General features: G+C 43.8%; 1 protein-coding gene across 2 annotated transcripts in view; it reads right to left on the reverse strand.

Moving 5' to 3' along the window:
- LOC106565923 (E3 ubiquitin-protein ligase PDZRN3-B) overlaps positions 1-19,965 on the reverse strand; it is a 147,899-nt gene that overhangs the window by 85,191 nt on the left and 42,743 nt on the right. Inside the window, exon 2 of one of the 2 annotated variants that reach the window (XM_045691836.1) lies at positions 13,318-13,569. The exons of the other annotated variant lie outside the window; for it this stretch is intronic. Within the exon in view, the coding sequence (XP_045547792.1) occupies positions 13,318-13,443 (126 nt within the window). The 5' untranslated portion in view covers positions 13,444-13,569. The remainder of the gene's footprint in view (positions 1-13,317; positions 13,570-19,965) is intronic. 2 annotated transcript variants of the gene reach the window in all.

Here is a 19,965-nt window from a genome sequence, read left to right on the forward strand (position 1 = left end):
AGAGGATGGGGAATCCACACAGTGACATTCTAAAAGAGGATGGGGAATCCACACAGTGACATTCTAAAAGAGGATGGGGAATCCACACAGTGACATTCTAAAAGAGGATGGGGAATCCACACTGTGACATTCTAAAAGAGGATGGGGAATCCACACTGTGACATTCTAAAAGAGGATGGGGAATCCACACAGTGACATTCTAAAAGAGGATGGGGAATCCACACAGTGACATTCTACTTACATGGCAGATCACAAAGGCTTTAAGAGAGGGCAGTCTTTCTTACCTGGGGGAGAAGGAGAGCAATAAGAGAGAGGGAGGAATATGTTAAAATGTTGCACATTATTTGACAGTGAGACAGTGAGGCAACATTATTTGGAATGTGCCAGGACAGGCTCTAGATTGGGTTCATTATTTAGAACGGTGAGGCCGGCGGTGAGAGGGTGAGCTTTTGGCCTTATTTGGTGCTGAGTGTGGTTGCTGGGTGCTCCCCTAGCTGGTCTCTGTGCTGTTCTCAGCTGGCCAGGCAGCCTGATAGGCAGCAGAGTCTCCTCCAGTTCACTCTTATCTACAGGCTGCTCATCCTCCTCCCACACACAGGCATACATTCTAACACCAGACAGACACATATACCATTTTCACATGACTGGAATACATGCTATTATACTGTTGGGGCTCTTCCCTATTTTAGACAGGGTGTTCCTCCTCTTCATTCAACATATCCATGTCAATTATACCGCACCCTTTCTCATGTGGATGAGCTACAGAAGTTCTACAGTTACTTAACGAGTTCTATAGTTCAACAGTGATGGGGGAAAGAAATCGATACAGTTACATATCGGGATATTATTTTTGACGATATATTGTATCGTTTTGACAATATCGCAATATTATTTGTGCTAGTTGGCTGTACCTGCACCAAAACTCCAGTATTTTTCCTTCATAGCTTGTTCTCCTTCTTCTGTTAAATAAGGAGGCAATTTGTTTTCAGCACTTTTATTTCCATGACTGATCAAAAATCTCTCTTGTCCCTCCGCAGCAGACATGCTGAGCAATACGTTTAGAACATCAAATCGCAATAAAATCACAGTATGGAATGGCAATACATATAGAATGGTGAGAATCGGCAACTTAGTATTGTCATATTGTATCGTTCGGTCCCTGGCAATTCCCAGCCCTATAGTTCAACTAATTCTGGTTCTGTCATTGAGTTGGTCAGACAGCTGGACATTATCAATAGAATAGTGAGAGTGATGGGTGAGGATTTGAGTTGACCCCAGAGCTCATATCAACATCAAGGACCATCAAGGCAGCTTATAGGAGAGAGCAGATCAGGAACAATCTCTTCTGAAATCAGCAGTGGACTGGGGGTGAGGTCATGCCTGCAGATGTGAGTGAGTGTGTGTCTTTGCATGTGTGTGTATCCTGTTATTAGAATATGACACACATAAGCATGGCAGTAGACTGAATCTGGCCCCCAGACTCCTTAGTGACAGAGAACACTGATAACCAACAACCGTTTAATGACTTGGGTGAAAATACACACTGTCCAAGCCAATGTCTGATTTACATAAGGTGTACGGTGTACATGTCAGATAAGGATATAGCAAAGTTCATCTGGTACAGTGAGCTAACTACAAATAGAATGAGATTACTTTAGCTGTAAATCAACAAGCTATTTGATTGCAAACATGTTGTAGGCCTTCTAGTATATAAATCTCCTCACCTGATAACAGCTTGCCTCTACCCCACACATCCATTTAAGTGGAGTGGGAGGAGAGGAAAGATGGGGTGGAAGTAGGGAGGGAGGGAGGGAGGAAGAGACATGAGTGAACAGACCGAAGGCATGACCCAGCCTTGACTGCCCAGGATGATGATCAGTGGCTGGAATGAGGCAGGCCTCAGGCTGGCGAGACTCGTCTGTCCACAGTAGGGATTAACATAAGTAACCGGGATCCCGGGACTGTCCCGGGAACACTTCACATTTCCCGATAAAAAAAATTTAGAAAATACAAGAAAAAAAATAAAATCCCAATGTCGCACTTATGCAATTCCACAAAATACACAACATGCGCAGCAGCAGATTAGCAAAACAAATACATTATCCAAACAGGTTGTCGCATGGAAGCCTTTAGCTTAGCATATTTACTTCACACAAAGTCAACATAAATTCAAAGCAGACGCATAATCAACACTGCCGGACAGCACACGCAACCCGAATGCAGTTAATAAACCCTACAGGAAACCCCTACATGATAGACCCTTTTCCAGTAAACAACACTCTTGACGGCAGTAAGAAAGCCATCGCCATCTGCGCTCAATTAAAATAGCCTAGATTTATGTTTTGTTACTTCTAAATAAAATAACTTTTTGGGGTTCTCACATGCTTACAATAATATTTTGAGTCACTAAGATTATATTTGGTTGTTTTCTTTGCAAAATAACTATTTTGGATGGAGCAGTTGTTTGCTAGAATGCTAACGCTCATTGATATAGGCTGTAGAAAAAACTAGCCAAAGTGCCATTTTACTGGTTGAAGTTGAAGTGTTTTTTAAGAATAATGCAATTGATTTGCGATGATGACACAAACATTATATTAAGCAGGACATTCATACAAACCGTAAAATCCAATTATAATCCAAAAGTAGTGTGAAATGCACTCATAAGCAACATTTTTGTTGGTGATTTATAAGAACTCCCCCTTGTTCTGCCACCAACTTGCGCACATTGCCTTAGGGGTATATAACCTATTTAATAACGTGTCATAGTGACTCTTCAGACAGTCACACATTTGATAGGCCTATGCACAATTCACTACATAGGCATCTCTGTTACAGACATGAAGTCTTGACAATTGGCATGAGGGAAAATTCTAGAGTCTAGGCTATTTTCCAATCCAGTCCCAATCCAACTGAAACCCAAAATCCTGACTCGCATGAAAATTCCTAACTTTATTTTATTCTGTAATCCATTGGTTGCATTATCAAAGAACTTCTCTCGCATATGCAAGTCAAAATACTGCTACACATTTGCTACAGTATAACTTCTCTGTGCTGTCTCGTGCTTGCTGCCCATATGAGTTTCGGTAGAGAATGTGTGATCCACAAACAGTATGAGAGTAGATATGGATATTTTTAAACAGAGTTGGTCCCCATTTAATCTCTCGTGGACAGATGAAATGGCGAGAATCTGTCAAGACTCACGTAGAATTATGTGATTACTAGCATCAGTAGTTCCTGGTTTTGGGTTTTAGTCACTGGTGCAGGGATTTTCAAGCCCGTGTGTGGATGATAAATGGTTTCCAATAGATTCCACCACCACAAAGTAAAAATTGGCTGTATCGTAAAAATTAATGAAAACTGAAATCTCCCTTTTGGCCATGAAATTAGCAGAAGGGAGGTGTTTGGCTTAGAGTTTGCATTTGCGAGGGAGGAGACTTTGCTTCCTTCCTTTGTACAAAGGTAAACAAAATTGTTAATGTCATTATCCCCCGAAGTAAAACAGGAAATGACAAACCTTCGCAAGATAATTTTACTTCTGGGTTACCAAGATTAGTCCACATTAAGATACCTTAATATTGAAACTATTTCCACTCTTCATCTCCCCATTAATCATGAGCTACACTATATATACAAAAGTATGTGGACACCCCTTCAAATTAGTGGATTTGGCTCTTTCAGCCATACCTGTTGCTGACAGGTGTATAAAATTGAACACACAGCCAATCACTCTCCATAGTCAAACATTGGCAGTAGAATGGCCTAACTGAACAGCTCAGTAACTTTCAACATGGCACTGTCACGTTGCCACCTTTTCAACAAGTCAGTTTGTCAAATTTCTGCCCTGCTAGTCAACTGTAAGTGTTGTTATTGTGAAGTGGAAATGTCTAGGAGCAACAACGGCTCAGCCGCGAAGCGGTAGGCCACACAAGCTCACAGAACGGGACCGCCGAGTGCTGAAGCATGTGCCGAGCGCGTAAAAATCATCTGTCCTCGATTGCAACTCTCACTACCGAGTTCCAAACTACCTCTGGAAGCAACGTCAGCGCAATAACTGTTTGTCGGGATCTTCAGTTCCATGGCCGAGCAGCCGCACACAAGCCTAAGATCACTATGCGCAATGCCAAGCGTCGGCTGGAGTGGTGTAAAGCTCGCCGTCATTGGACTCTGGAGCAGTGGAAACCATTCTCTGGAGGGATGAATCACGCTTTGCCCATCTGGCAGTCTGACGGACAAATGTGCGGCAACTGCAGAGTTTGGTGAAGGAGGAATAACGGTCTGGGGCTGTAGCATACATTCTAGACGATTCTGTGCTTCCAACTTTGTGGCAACAGTTTGGGGAAGGCCCTTTCCTGTTTCAGCATGACAATGCCCCCCTGCACAAAGCGAGGTCCATACAGAAATGGTTTGTCGAGATTGGTGTGGAAGAACTTGACTGGCCTTCACAGAGCCCTGACCTCAACCCCATCGAAAACTTTTGGGATGAATTGGAACGCCGACTACGAGCCAGGCCTAATCGCCCAACATCAGTGCCCGACCTCACTAATGCTCTTTTGGCTGAATGTAAGCAAGTCCCCGCAGCAATGTTTCAACATCTAATGGAAAGCCTTCCCAGAAAAGTGGAGGCTGTTATAGCAGCAAAGGGGGGACCAACTCCATATTAATGCCCATGATTTTGGAATGAGATGTTGGACGAGAAAAACACCAGTCTCAACGTCAACAGTGAAGAGGCGACTCTAGGATACTGGCCTTCTAGGCAGAGTTGCAAAGAAAAAGCCATATCTCAGACTGGCCAGTAAAAAGAAAAGATTAAGATGGGCAAAAGAACACAGACACTGGACTGAGGAACTCTGCCTAGAAGGCCAGCATCCTGGAGTCGCCTCTTCACTGTTGATGTTGAGACTGGTGTTTTGCAGGTACTATTCAATGAAGCTGCCAGCTGAAGACTTGTGAGGCGTCTGTTTCTCAAACTAAACACTCTAATGTACTTGTCCTCTTGCTCAGTTGTGCACCGGGGCCTCCCACTCCTCTTTCTATTCTGGTTTGAGACAGTTTGCACTGTTCTGTGAAGGGAGTAGTACACAGCGTTGTACGAGATCTTCAGTTTCTTGGCAATTTCTCGCATGGAATAGCCTTCATTTCTCAGAACAAGAATAGACTGACGAGTTTCAGAAGAAAGTTCTTTGTTTCTGGCCATTTTGAGCCTGTAATCGAACTCACAAATGCTTATGCTCAAGATTCTCAACTAGTCTAAAGAAGGCCAGTTTTATTGCTTCTTTAATCTGAACAACAGTTTTCAGCTGCGCTAACATAATTGCAAAAGGGTTTTCTAATGATCAATTAGCCTTTTAAAATGATAAACTTGGATTAGCTAACACAATGTGCCATTGGAACACAGAAATGATGGTTGCTGATAATGCGCCCCTGTATGCCTTTGTAGATATTCCATAAAAAAAACTGCCGTTTCCAGCTACAATAGACAATTTCAACATTAACAATGTCTACACTGTATTTCTGATCAATTTGATGTTATTTTAATGGACAAAACAAGGACATTTCTAAGTGACCCCAAACTTTTGAACGGTAGTGTATATATATATTTTGCTTGTTTAGTCCCATCCTTCAGCTACCCTCAACCCCACCCATCTATCTCAAAACACCATCCAATTTTTTGGAACTTTTCTATTCTCATAGTTTCTACATATTGTAAATTAAAGATAACATTTTTTGCTAAGAATATTGTTATATTATTGATCCATTGACTAAGACTTTTCAGATCACCCAGCAGTGCTAGTTGCAGAATTAACTCTGGGTAAATGTTGCAATTCTTCAGCCATTCCTGAACCTGTGACCAAAAACAAGCTAGATATGCACAGTACCAAAACAAGTGATCTAATGATTCTGTCTCTTCGCAGCAAAATCTGCAGAGCTGGGATGATTGTATCCCCATATATATATAACATTCTTTATTCATGTCTTGGAGATACTCTGCCTTCTGCATCAACAATTACAGGCCAACATATGTTTACAAGCTATTACTCACTTCCTTTCTTGCTAGCTTGTTGTCCATGTCGTCTTATCTATTCTATAATTGTGCCTTATTATACAGGCCAGATAAGCACGAATGAAGTCAGGACGCCGCCTCTCATGTAAACAATTTCCATGTGTTTTGGCTTTTATCTAACCTTGCTGCTTCTCAGTTTGTTTGTGTTTGTTTGTTTTACTATACTTGTGAGGACCAGAAGTCCTCACAAGAATAGTAAACCAAGGAGAATTCAGACAACCGAGGACAGTTGGCTGGTCATAAAATGGAAAAAGGCTATTTTAGGCTTAGGGTTAGAATTAAGGTTAGATGTTTGGGGTTAAGGTTAGGGATTAGGTTTAGGGTTTATGGAAAATAGGATTTTGAATGGGAATCAATTCTTGGTCGCCAAAAAGTCCTCACAACTATAGTAATACACAATTGTGTGTGTGTGAGAGTGTGTCGGCAGAGGAGACCGGGTCTTGCACAACACAACACATCACAACAGTGAGGAGGAGATGCAGAAGCTTTTAATTTGGCCCCGGCTACAGACACAAGCACTGGGCCCTCAGTGGGGGGCAGCTCAGGTCTCATCCAAAACCCCTGCCTCGCCCCCTCACCACACCCCTTCACCTCACACGCCTCTAATTACCAGTCATGGGAATACTGGGAAAACAACACCAACAAAAAGTAATGTTCAAAGATCTTTGCTAGTTTTGAACGACTGCCATCACATTATGGGATAGATGAGGCAGTACAGTACATGGACATGTAATGGATTCATTGGTAGTGTACATATCCTGGTATGATGAGCGATGGCACACCCTGTTGCTGGTTGGAGTGGGATGGGATGGAAGGCACTGTGGTTGATCTATACTGGGTCTTTTACAATGCCTGTCTATTTATATAATAATTAAACAGCAGTAATTGTGTGATAACTCAATCATGGGTCTGTGTAAACAACGTGACGCAACAGTGGGCCTCAACATCTCAGTTACTCCACTCCCTCCCTCCTCCCTTCCCCTAGTCTCTCTCCGGGGTATGGCCTGTACTTCAATGGAAAACATTACATGAGGAGGAGATGGAAAGCTAATAGCAGGGTCATTTTTCGATTCAGTAACTTACAGAGCCTGGTAGATAGTCATATGGGTTTGATTTGAGCTCTGAAGTAGGTAAGAGGAGTGGAAGTACATAGCCTCAGATAACCAAATTCTAAATCATGACTTAGACCCCTGATTTAATGTCTTTGCTGTGTGGGGATAGGGTACTTTCTTTAAGTGGCCAACAGTCTGTTGCTTGCATACTTTCTTACAGAGTAAACTGCTGAGAAACATTACCGTTTTCTTTCTTTCTGAAATGTGGGACTGTTTAAAGTCACTGATGAGCTCAGTCTGTTCCAACCCTCAGCTCCGCACGCACGCACGCACGCACGCACGCACGCACACACGCACGCACGCACGTACACACAAACATGGGATGTGTGCTCATCCATGAAAAGCACACATCCTCAGGTGTTCCTTGTCACTGATAGCCCTTGAGACAGAGCACCTTTTCACAGCACTTACTCAAACTAGCAGTTTAACTGCTCTGGGCTATGGCGGTGGTGTGAGGGCCAGAGGCATGTAAACACTAGACTACAATGCGCAGACTGACCAGAGTGCACACTTCTGTCATTCAAACCTCTTTACGAGTCTGTCCCCACAAGCCACAGAGCAGTCCTGGGAAACAATATCCTGGCAACCCACACAACCTCAGCTGAGTACAGCCAGGGGGATAGTATAGGGCACTACAGCACAACAAATACATGAAATCACAATAATACCGTCTTGTTCACTAAAATATGACTTATGATACAAGGTAATTCATAATGCTGAATGATAATTAATAGAGAAAAAGCACATCTCAAACCTGTAAACATTCTGAATGTTTTTCCAGCCTGTAGTGTAACAATCCAAAAAGTAAACAAAAAAGTATTAAGCAGAGCCACTTTGTTTGGCCGTTTTTTTTCTTCTTTCAAATTGCATCTGGAGATGTTTAAATGTCATTCAAATATGTACTGGGTGAACTGGCGGGGCTCAAATAACTGCCAAAAATGGCCGGAGAACCATGGATGCATTATACTTCCCCTCATCACTGAGGTTGACTGCAGAGAGAGTCTCCTGAAGACACCTCACACATCTATCAGTCACTACAGTGAAAATCGTTTTTTGGGAGTGAGACGACGAGGACTTTTACTCACAAACATATGTGAAAGTCAAGAGTGGAGAGAGAGATAGAGAGTAGGTGGACAGAGAAGAAAAAGAGGAGGAAGAAACCTGCGGGAGCCTCAGAGAACTATGAGTGTCTGTGTGCGACCCGTGCCAAGACAAACAAGGCCTAAGAGAAGGTTGGGATCTGATTTCAGCAGAGGCATGGCAGGAAACGGCCTCCTCTGGGGGAGGGGTGTGGGTCCACAGCCACGCACAGAGAGAGAGAGAGAGAGAGAGAGAGAGAGAGAGAGAGAGAGAGAGAGAGAGAGAGAGAGAGAGAGAGAGAGAGAGAGAAGGGGGAGGGAGAAAGAGGGAAAGAGGGAAAGCGAGAGAGATCACATCTCTATAAACCCCTCTCCAATCCTCACATGACACTCCACATCTTACTCTAAATATGAAGATGACGGACCTCACAAAATGGAAGATGGCACAGTTTGAACCATCAACATAGATTTGGTCCCCAAAAAATCTCTGTGAAATTCAAAAGGTCAGCTCAGTTCAGGCTGCCTCTCTCTCCACTAGTCAGGCCAATATCTGCATCTGGATCATCACTACACAACAGAGCCACAGGGACATTACTCACCACATGTGCTGGGAATTAGTGCTGGATAGGCTGTTTTGAGGCGAAAACTATACTGAAAAATAATAATAAAAAATATAAATGCAACATTTAAAGTGTTTCATGAGCTGAAATAAAAGTTCCCAGAAATGTTCCATATGCACAAAAAGCTTATTCCTATCAAATGTTGAGCACATATTTGTTTACATCCCTGTCAGTGAGCATTTCTCCTTTACTATCCAACTGACAGGTGTGGCATTTTAATAACCTGATTAAACAGCATAATCATTACACAGGTGCACCTTGTGCTGGGGACAATAAAAGGCCACAACACAATGCCACAGATGTCAAGTCTTTTTTTTGGTTGTCATTTAGCAGACACTCTTATCCAGAACGACTTACAGTAGTGAGTGCATAAATGTCCGTACTGGTTCCCATGGGAATCGAACCCACAATCCTGGCGTTGCAAACGCAATGCTCCACCAACTGAGCTACACTGGATCAGCAAACCTTTCGCCCACACGACACCATACATGCTGTCTCCCATCTGCCCGGTACAGTTGAAAACGGGATGAATCTGTGAAGAGCACACTTCTCCAGCGTAACAGTGGCCATCGAAGGTGAGCATTTGCCATTGATGTCACGTTACTGCAGTCAGGTCAAGACCCTGGTGAGGAAGACGAACACACAGATGAGCTTCCCTGAGACGGTTTCTGAGAGTTTGTACAGAAATTGTTTGGTTGTGCAAACCCACAGTTTCTTCAGCTGTCTGGGTGGCTGGTCTCAGACGATCCCGCAGGTGAAGAAGCAGGATGTGGAGCTTGTGGGCTGGCGTGGTTACACGTGGTCTGAGGTTGTGAGGCCGGTTGCTACTGCCAAATTCTCTAAAATGACGTTGCAGGCGGCTTATGGTAGAGAAATTAACATTCAATTCTCTGGCAACAGCACTGTTGGACATTCCTGCAGTTAGCATGCCGACTGCACGTTTTGAGGAAGCGTTCAGTCGGCATGCTGACTGCAGGAATGCTCTACAGAGCTGCTTAAGTGTTGCTCTCCACTTTCTGGAGGACCGAGTTTTGAAATCAGTGGAATTGGAGTATGATAGCTAAGGAAAATGAGAAAATTCTGTTGTTTGATTGCAAATATGCAGACAGAGTCGAAAAGAAAACACACAGAAGGCTGTTGTAATCCGGAAACAGGTGTTTTATACATCTTCAAACTAAGGGCAACCATGGCATCCGTTACAGAGAGGGAGAAGCGTCCATCCATGTACACGGGTAAGATAGTCTAGCTAGCTACATTTTCAGATATTACACATTTCTAATTTTGTCAAAGTCATTTTCATTTCAAGTTAAAGTGCACTGATAGCTAGCTAGCTAACGTTACGTGTATGATCTGTGTAGTAATATTATTCGTATCTCAGAGCCAATTGCATTGCTACTTATAGCCTAATGTTAGCTAGCTAACATTGAACCTGGTTGGTTAGCTACCTGTAGATTCATGCAGGGTAGTAACGTTATGAGTTGGAATTATGGTTCATTGTTTAGCTAGCTAGCTACAGTTGGAGTCGGAAGTTTACATACACCTTAGCCAAATACATTTAAACTCAGTTTTTCACAATTCCTGACATTTAATCCCAGTAAAAATTCCCTGGATCAATGCTCTGGATCGATGTGTACGACAGCAAGTTATGTGTGACAAACAGACTCATACGGTAACTATATTCCCAGTCATGTAAAATCCATAGATTAGGGCCTAATGAATTTAATAAAATTGACTGATTTATATTTTTGTTCAGTATACTTTCCTAAACTTAAAATATTCCACACAGTATAGTATTGGCATGTAAAGTACTTAAGATCTTATTTGTTATTGGTGTGATTTTAATACAGTGGAGCAGTAGAATTGTAATGACAGCAACTGCTAGAGTGCTCTGTGGACCTTTCTTTTGTCTTGAGTCAATCTCTGATGTAGCGAATTGGAAATAGAGAAACTGGATACCTGAAGAGGAAAAGGAGTCTGATTAAAGGAGCCATGTTGTCCTCCAGACTGTGTTTATGTGGAAACACCAACAGAACATAAAACACAGCAGCATAGCCTGGCCACTTGGCCAGTGAACATAAACACTAACTTGTTTCCTTTAGCTAAATCCTCACATGCAGGTCTGACCATCAGAGCCTGCAGCCCCATCCATCCCCTCTCCATCCCCCTTCAGCCCCCTCTGTCCACCCCAGCCTCCTCCGTTCCCCCTCCATGCTGGATGACTCAAAGGTGGGAGTAATGATGCCAGATGTGACCAATCAGGCTGATAAAGAGAGGGTCTGCTGTGGCCCAACACACAGCCCTGCATGGCCTGGGCTCAGTACTAACTATCTCCCTCCCTGTGTAACCTGGGCCTGTACACACCTCCACTGCCCTCTCTCTCTCCCTCCCAGTATAAGCTGGGCCTGTACGGTGTTCTCTCTCCCTCTCCCTCTCTCCCTCCCTCGAGCTCAACACAAGTCTGCTCAACACATTAAACAACTTATCCCATTCTGACAGTAGGTTTAACGCAAATGCAGCCATCACCGTGAGTTATGCCATTCAGGTCAGTTGAGGATTCATGAGAATAATTCAAATTATATCTAAAATGGACCTGAGAAATAGAATTGCATCATAAAACTGTGAGAGAATGATGGAGGCCTGGAGTATAGCCAGCTAGTGTGATTTGAAGCAGCCAATAATGCATCACTTTAGGTCAGGGGTCTTTTGTTGGTCAAAAATACTAAAGTCACCAGGAATTCAGCTAAAAATGTGTTTCATTTAGGAAATCTCTTCACCAACAATTCCCACAAAAAAAGAGGCATGTGATCGTGTCTCAGTGTAATCAAGGTATGACTGTTGTTATTGTCAAGTAGAGGTCGACCAATTATGATTTTTCAATGCCGATACCGTTTATTGGAGGACCCAAAAAAAGCCGATACCGATTAATCGGCCGATTTTTTAAATTTTTTATTTGTAACAATGACCATTACAACAATAATGAATTATTTTAACTTAATATAATACATCAATAAAATGAATTTAGCCTCAAATAAATAATGAAACATGTTCAATTTGGTTTAAATAATGCAAAAACAAAGTGGTGGAGAAGAAAGTAAAAGTGCAATATGTGCCATGTAAAAAAGCTAACGTTTAAGTTCCTTGCTCAGAACATGAGAACATATGAAAGCTGGTAGTTCCTTTTAACATGCTGTTTGAATGAATGCTTAAGAACCTGCTGCTGCCTACCATCGCTCAGTCAGACTGCTCTATCAAATATCAAATCATAGACTTAATTATAACATAATAACACGCATAAATATGAGCCTTTGGTCATTAATATGGTCGAATCCGGAAACGATCATTTCGAAAACAAAATGTTTATTCTTTCAGTGAAATACGGAACCGTTCCGTATTTTATCTAATGGGTGGCATCCCTAAGTCTAAATATTGCTGTTACATTGTACAACCTTCAATGTTATGTCATAATTATATACAACTCTGGCAAATTAATTACCGTCTTTGTTAGGAATAAATAGACTTCACACAGTTCGCAACGAGCCAGGCGGCCCAAACTGCTGCATATACCCTGACTGCTTGCACGGAACGCAAGAGAAGTGACACAATTTCCCTAGTTATTAGAAATTCATGTTAGCAGGCAATATTAACTAAATATGCAGGTTTAAAAATATATACTTGTGTATTGATTTTAAAGAAAGGCATTGATGTTTATGGTTAGGTACACATTGGTGCAACGACAGTGCTAAATCATCACCCGTTTGGCGAAGTAGGCTGTGATTCGATGATAAATTAACAGGCACCACATCGATTATATGCAACGCAGGACACGGTAGATAAACTAGTAATATCATCAACCATGTGTAGTTAACTATAGATTATGTTAAGATTGATTGTTTTTTATAAGATAATTTGAATGCTAGCTAGCAACTTACCTTGGCTTCTTGCTGCCCTCGCGTAACAGGTAGTCAGCCTGCCACGCAGGCTCCTTGTGGAGTGCAATGTAAGGCAGGCGGTTAGAGCGTTGGACTAGTAACCGGAAGGTTGCAAAAACGAATCCCCGAGCTGACAAGGTAAAAATCTTTTGTTCTGCCCCTGAACAAAGCAGTTAACCCACCGTTCCTAGGCCGTCATTGAAAATAAGAATGTGTTCTTAACTGACTTGCCTAGTTAAATAAAGGTGTAATTTTTGTATATATAATAATAATAAAAAAATGTAAAATATAAAAATCGGCCACAATAGGTGTCCAAAAATACCGATTACCGATTGTTATGAAAACTTGAAATCGGCCATTCCGATTAATCGGCCGACCTCCATTGTCAAGTACAAATCTCTTTTTGGGCTTAGTTGTGGTCAATTTTTAGTGTACAAATTATTATAATTATGTAACGCCCCCCCCCCACCATCCGCGCCAACAAAAATAGGCCCGCGGCTGAATCTAGTTGCTTACCCCTGCTTTAGGATGCTCTGCTTCCATCAGAATCAGGCAGTGATGAGGTGAAGTCCTGAGGGGGTCGTGTTGTTCATATGTTCCGTTGGAGGAGAGCGAGGTTTGGTCTTTAACACATGGAGACATCTCCTCTATGACCTATGACCTGCCCCAGGATGCTGGAGGAGGATCTGGGGACACAGACTCCACCCCAGGGTGACCGACAAACCCCTGGGACTGTGAGTAATGGTGTCTGGTCAGCCAGGTGGCGTACTTTATGAAGAGAAGACAGACAGGAGGAAGACAGTCAGTGTGCCTCAGAGCTGCTTTACAAACCCTTATCCAGTTCAGAGAGATTAGAAGAGACTGGAATACAGATCATATCCAGTCCCTAATCTACCCGCCATTCAGATTCCCCCTGAATCGACCCAACAGAATCCAGGATTTCTCCTCACATAATGTCCTTTCCAGAAATGTACTTAGCAGTTTCTCCATTTTTCCCAGAGGAGCTGACGCAGTTCCAGACGGGCCGCACAACACCCGCTCTGTTGAAGGGAGCTGGGCTGGCTGGGAGCTGCTGGGTACCGCTGGATGAATGAATGTGGACCTTTAAGAGTGCTTATGCACGCACATGCATGCACGCACACACGCACACACATGCGTGTACACACACACACACACACACACACACAGCGCCGTGCACAATTAAAACCCCATGTCACATGCAGGATGTTTGGACTCCAGCAGCGCTCCACTCACGAAGAACGTACGCTGCAAACAAACAAGACAACCAAACCCAGGGAACGCAACCACACACACTGTCATTCACTACAAGAGAACCTACAACTCAACTCTGAAAACACTTTACTCTCTCTCAGCTCGCCTATACTCTTATATGAACATACCTCAATAGGGCAGTGGCCCAGGTCTCAATTTCTGGGATATGGACATTACAGTCATGTGTTGGCAGCCTGGCTATAGTTACACAGAGACCTCCTGGCTGGCTGGCTCACATGCAAATAAAATTCCAACACCTGAGCACCACTATTAATACAGTCTGTTTATGAGCACTCATCGTGTTTCTTGGATGTTCACGTGATTCTTATCCACTCAGCACCACTGTATGTTACTGGTTATCAGCATAAATCCACTAGGAGTCATGGGCTCGGACCATATGGCATTACGCACCAGTATGCCCTCTTCAACGCTATTAGTTTGCAGCTCTGCTGATTGCTATTACAGTTCCAACCATCCAGACATACTGGTAAAACAGATCAGCTTCCCATGCCAAATTAAAAGACTAAAATGTTCATGCGATGAGAAGAGCGTGTAAACAAGCCGCATAATAGGTAATTTCAAGAGAACTACCAAAAGCATAGAAGGACTGATCATGTGTTATGCCACAATATGTACCATATAAGGCCTATTAAGATGGAAGAGTAGGCTACATACTGAGAATACAGGTGACATCTGATAGTGGAGGTGCTATGGACACACTGCTAAGGTCTACTCTAGACTGTCTTTAAACACATTAGACTGGTAACTCTATATCCGATAAACAATATACTGTGCACACACAAACACAAATCCACAAATAGGGCCAAACAGTCAATGTCACTGAAACCAAGGAGAATACCTATGCAAGACTCTTCAATTTAGATCAGGAGATGGCACAATAGAGAGAGATATGAAAACAAGCCTAGAGGTAAAAGTACACGTTGACCTGATATAAAACTCCCTAGGGAGTTTTTCCTAGGGAGTTTTTCCTAGCCACCGTGCTTCTTTCACATGCATTGCTTGCTGTTTGGGGTTTTAGGCTGGGTTTCTGTACAGCACTTTGAGATATCAGCTGATGTACGAAGGGCTATATAATTAAATTTGATTTGATTTGATATCCCATCGTGTTTTAAAAACACCTAGCTAGCAGGAGATTTAGATAATAACTGTTGAGTTCATGAAGCACTTCTTCCAGACCTGCCTCCTTGATGGGAGCTCTGATTTCTCACTCTGACAACTTGACCAACCAGGTCACATAGATCAATAAATGATGTCTGTTATTGCACCTCTCCCTAACTCCCCAAATATCATCTGCTTCTCCCATTAAGTCCTGTCTGAGTCAGTCAGTCCAGATAGATTAAGTCAACTCCAGCTGGACATAGAGTCAGTCAGTCAGTCTCCCCGCAGCTCAGGCCAGCCCGTCCCAGCCCAACCCACAGCTTAGCCTGGCTACAAAAGGACACAGATCACTAAATCAGCAACTCAGAGAAAATATAATATTTCATTTGGTATTTCAAGTTTCCAGCCAAGTTGGCGGAGCCGCAGCAACAAAGACTTGCCTAACTGGTCTGTTAATGAAATTAGAATGTGTCATCTGTGTGCACGTGAACACAGGTAGTGTACAGAACAGTACAGTACATGCTTGGCCTGCTGCGGTGTATACCTTGGCTGGGACTTGGGGAATAGGGGGATTTTTGTGTGGACCAAAATCATGACTGTTACTAGAACGGACTAATTAGGAGAGCAGAGTTCGGAGCGGAGCGGCTGACTGCGTGCTTGCCTGGGGAGTGTGTGGTTTGGTGAGTGGTTTTCAGGAGGTCTCCAGGACTCCATGCCACGTTCTCGATGACCTCACTAGAATACTATCAAACATGGTTAGCTTGCTACAGTAGGTATGCAAAGACTCCTACGGAGTCCTATGTGGCACAGCAGAGCCTCAGTCACCGCACAGGGAGAATAACTAGGGGGCAGGGGGAGGGAAGATACTTACTGTAGCTACAGTACAGTGGCCATCTGGGCAGTGTTCAATAGGAAAAGAGCGATTAAGAATTTAGCCTGAGAGTTGATGGGAAGTGAAGTTCTGCAGCTGGTGGTTTTGGAGTTTAATGTGTTCTCTGGGACTCAACGGCATACGCCAGGCTGCATAATGGTAGGAGGCTCTGTGCCCATCTCGGCTATGTTCTCTATTGCAGAGACTAGTATTAGGTGTTGATGTGAACTGTGGTAGATCGACCAAAGATGAACAAATCAGGGCGATCAAAGTCTTTGAAATAGTATTTTTGCACGGCAAATGGTGAGAAATGAGGCATTGGTGTGTATAAAACTAGAACATTGGAAGGGTAAAAAGCGCAAAAGATTTCAGCCAACAATGTCAGCATAAAACGAGCAAGTTGTTATTTTACATGAGGCATGAGTCATGACACAAAAATAACTATGTAAGTGATGGTCTCATTCGAGGCCAAACACTCCCACCATGAAACTGACCCTTGTAGTTCTCGACAATTGGCAGCATACTGTAGCAATGGCATATCGTTTCCCTATAAGCCCTGTGTTTCTGCTGAGGCCTTCTTCTCTAATGAGGCAGCGTGTAGGTCATTTGCAGACAGTTGATGTTGATGAGGCAGGGCATGACACCGTGAGCACATGGACACATATCCACCAATTAGGTTTGGCCTGTTTGACTATCAGGATTTACAGGACTGTAAGCAGAGACGGAAGAGGAAGCGAGACTTCCCTGTCCCTCATTTTTTCTGGTTCATATACAGTCAATAAACTAAGCAGACCAGACCCAGCTGCTATCGCATTTATTTCTATGGCAAAGCCACCCCTTAAGCGGACCGGAAATGTAATTTTTTACATTTTATTTCACCTTTATTTAACCAGGTAGGCTAGTTGAGAACAAGTTCTCATTTGCAACTGCGACCTGGCCAAGATAAAGCATAGCAATTCAACACATACAACAACACAGAGTTACACATGGAATAAACAAAACATACAGTCAATAATACAGTAGAAAAAAAGAAAAGAAAAGGTCTATATACAGTGAGTGCAAATGAGGTAAGATAAGGGAGTTAAGGCAACATATAGGCCATGGTGGTGAAGTAATTACAATATAGCAATTAAACACTGGAATGGTAGATGTGCAGGAGATGAATGTGCAAGTAGAGATACTGGGGTGCAAAGGAGCAAGATAAATAAATAAATACAGTATGGGGATGAGGTAGATAGATGGGCTGTTTACAGATGGGCTATGTACAGGTGCAGTGATCTGTGAGCTGCTCTGACAGCTGGTGCTTAAAGCTAGTGAGGGAGATATGAGTTTCCAGCTTCAGTGATTTTTGCAGTTCGTTCCAGTCATTGGCAGCAGAGAACTGGAAGGAAAGGCGACCAAAGGAGGAATTGGCTTTGGGGGTGACCAGAGAGATATACCTCCTGGAGTGCGTGCTACGAGTGGGTGCTGCTATGGTGACCAGTGAGCTGAGATAAGGCGGGGCTTTACCTAGCAGAGACTTGTAGATAACCTGTAGCCAGTGGGTTTGGCGACGAGTATGAAGCGAGGGCCAACCAACGAGAGCGTACAGGTCGCAGTGGTGGGTAGTGTATGGGGCTTTGGTGACAAAACGGATGGCACTGTGATAGACTGCATCCAATTTGTTGAGTAGAGTGTTGGAGGCTATTTTATAGATGACATCGCCAAAGTCGAGGATCGGTAAGATAGTTAGTTTTACGAGGGTATGTTTCGCAGCATGAGTGAAGGATGCTATGTTGAGAAATAGGAAGCCGATTCTAGATTTAATTTTGGATTGGAGATGCTTAATGTGAGTCTGGAAGGAGAGTTTACAGTCTAACCAGACACCTAGATATTTGTAGTTGTCCACATATTCTAAGTCAGAGCCGTCCAGAGTAGTGATGGACGGACGGGCGGGCAGGTGCGGGCAGTGATCGATTGAATAGCATGCATTTAGTTTTACTTGCATTTAAGAGCAGTTGGAGGCCATGGAAGGAGAGTATGGCATTAAAACTCGTCTGGATGTTAGTTAACACAGTGTCCAAAGAGGGGCCAGAAGTATACAGAATGGTGTCGTCTGCGTAGAGGTGGATCAGAGAATCACCAGCAGCAAGAGCGACATCATTGATGTACACAGAGAAGAGAGTCGGCCCGAGAATTGAACCCTGTGGCACCCCCATAGAGACTGCCAGAGGTTCGAACAACAGGCCCTCTGATTTGACACAATGAACTCTATCAGAGAAGTAGTTGGTAAACCAGGCGAGGCAATCATTTGAGAAACCAAGACTGTCGAGTCTGCCAATAAGAATCTGGTGATTGACAGAGTCGAAAGCCTTGGCTAGGTCGATGAATACGGCTGCACAGTAATGTCTCTTATCGAATGTGACCATTTTTTTCAACGATAAACGGCCAAAGACATCTTCATTTATTGGCCATCTTTGCCGTAAAGACCACGAACAGGCTGGTGTGAGAAATCTAAATGGTTATATGGCTGAGGTCCTGGGTTTAGGCTGACCGCATTACTGTGTGTCCAGATATAACTGTAGGTGATAGCTTATGTCTAGGGCCCTGAGTTGTGCCTGGTCAGGATGCATGGTTATGATGAACCAAGAGCCTTACTTATGGTTAGTGACTACACACGTCTATGCTGCTGTGGCCCTAACAGACTACATTCTCTCACGGTCATATGCAGTTAACTGATAGCCAGACCAGGACATTTCAGATCAAGGTAACATCTGAATGATGCTAGGCTACAGTCAGCAGAGAGACAGCATTCAGATATGCGGAGTGACTCACAACAGAGCTCTGGGTGTGCAGCCTCTGTGCGTTAACTCACTCCCACAGTATGACTGCATTACGGTGACGCAAGGCAAGATGCTTGCAGGAGGCCTCGATACTTTTGGCCGGCGTTAGAGAGGGATAGATTTAGTGCTCGATTTGGATGCTATGGGCCTAAAATGACTTAATAAACGGGAGCTGACATTTTCAGTGCTAAGGTGGAAGCATAACTTTTGGAGAGCTTGGAGCGTTACTCACTGAGAGTCCTGTTTCCTATTCAGCTGTACTGTACTGTACGGTAGGTAGGTAGGTGTGTGTGTGTGTGTGTGTGTGTGTGTGTGTGTGTGTGTGTGTGTGTGTGTGTGTGTGTGTGTGTGTGTGTGTGTGTGTGTGTGTGTGTGTGTGTGTGTGTGTGTGAATATGTCAGCAGCTAGGACCATGAGAACCTGTGTTATGGCAGCACATCAAACAAGTCTGCTGCTTGTCTCCCACTGGGGTCTGACTGGGCACTGGCGTGTCCGTGGAGACAACCTCAGTAACCCCGCCCCAGAGGGCCGTCCTCTCGGTCTCCTCGTCCTAGGCTCAGTCCACTTCCTCTCTGGTCTGGCCTGTCTGGAGAACACTATTCCCAAGGGGACCATGGGAAGGGTTCACACAACAGTATTGGCCTGGAGTCTGCCTGCTCGTTCACTACTACACAGTATACATCTAGGAGCCCTGCCAGACTGCCAGGGCCCTGCTGCTACTGAGAGCTCCCGTTCCTCAAGCAGGCCAGACCAACTCAGTGTTTGTAACAAGCAACCCAATCTACTACTAGCCCCCCCGCTCCCTTCCCCTCTCTCCCCCTTCCCCTCTCTCTTCTCTCCTCCACTCCCTAACAGACATGTACTGATGGAGAGATAACTTGAAGGTTATCCTGAAAGAACCGAGGCTCCGGGGAAGAATGTGAAGAATGACACTCCTGTTCTCTGGACAAGGAGCATATCAGAGCACTCCTGACACGAGCATGGCGTATGGGCTTGTCATCTCATCAGAGCTGTCTGTCTGTCAGTGTGAACTGTGAGGCCGGCTGATGTATTGTAGGAAGGGCACAAAGATCATGTGGT

This window comes from Salmo salar, chromosome ssa12 (assembly GCF_905237065.1).
Source record: "Salmo salar chromosome ssa12, Ssal_v3.1, whole genome shotgun sequence".
In the NCBI taxonomy this organism is placed as follows: domain Eukaryota; kingdom Metazoa; phylum Chordata; class Actinopteri; order Salmoniformes; family Salmonidae; genus Salmo; species Salmo salar.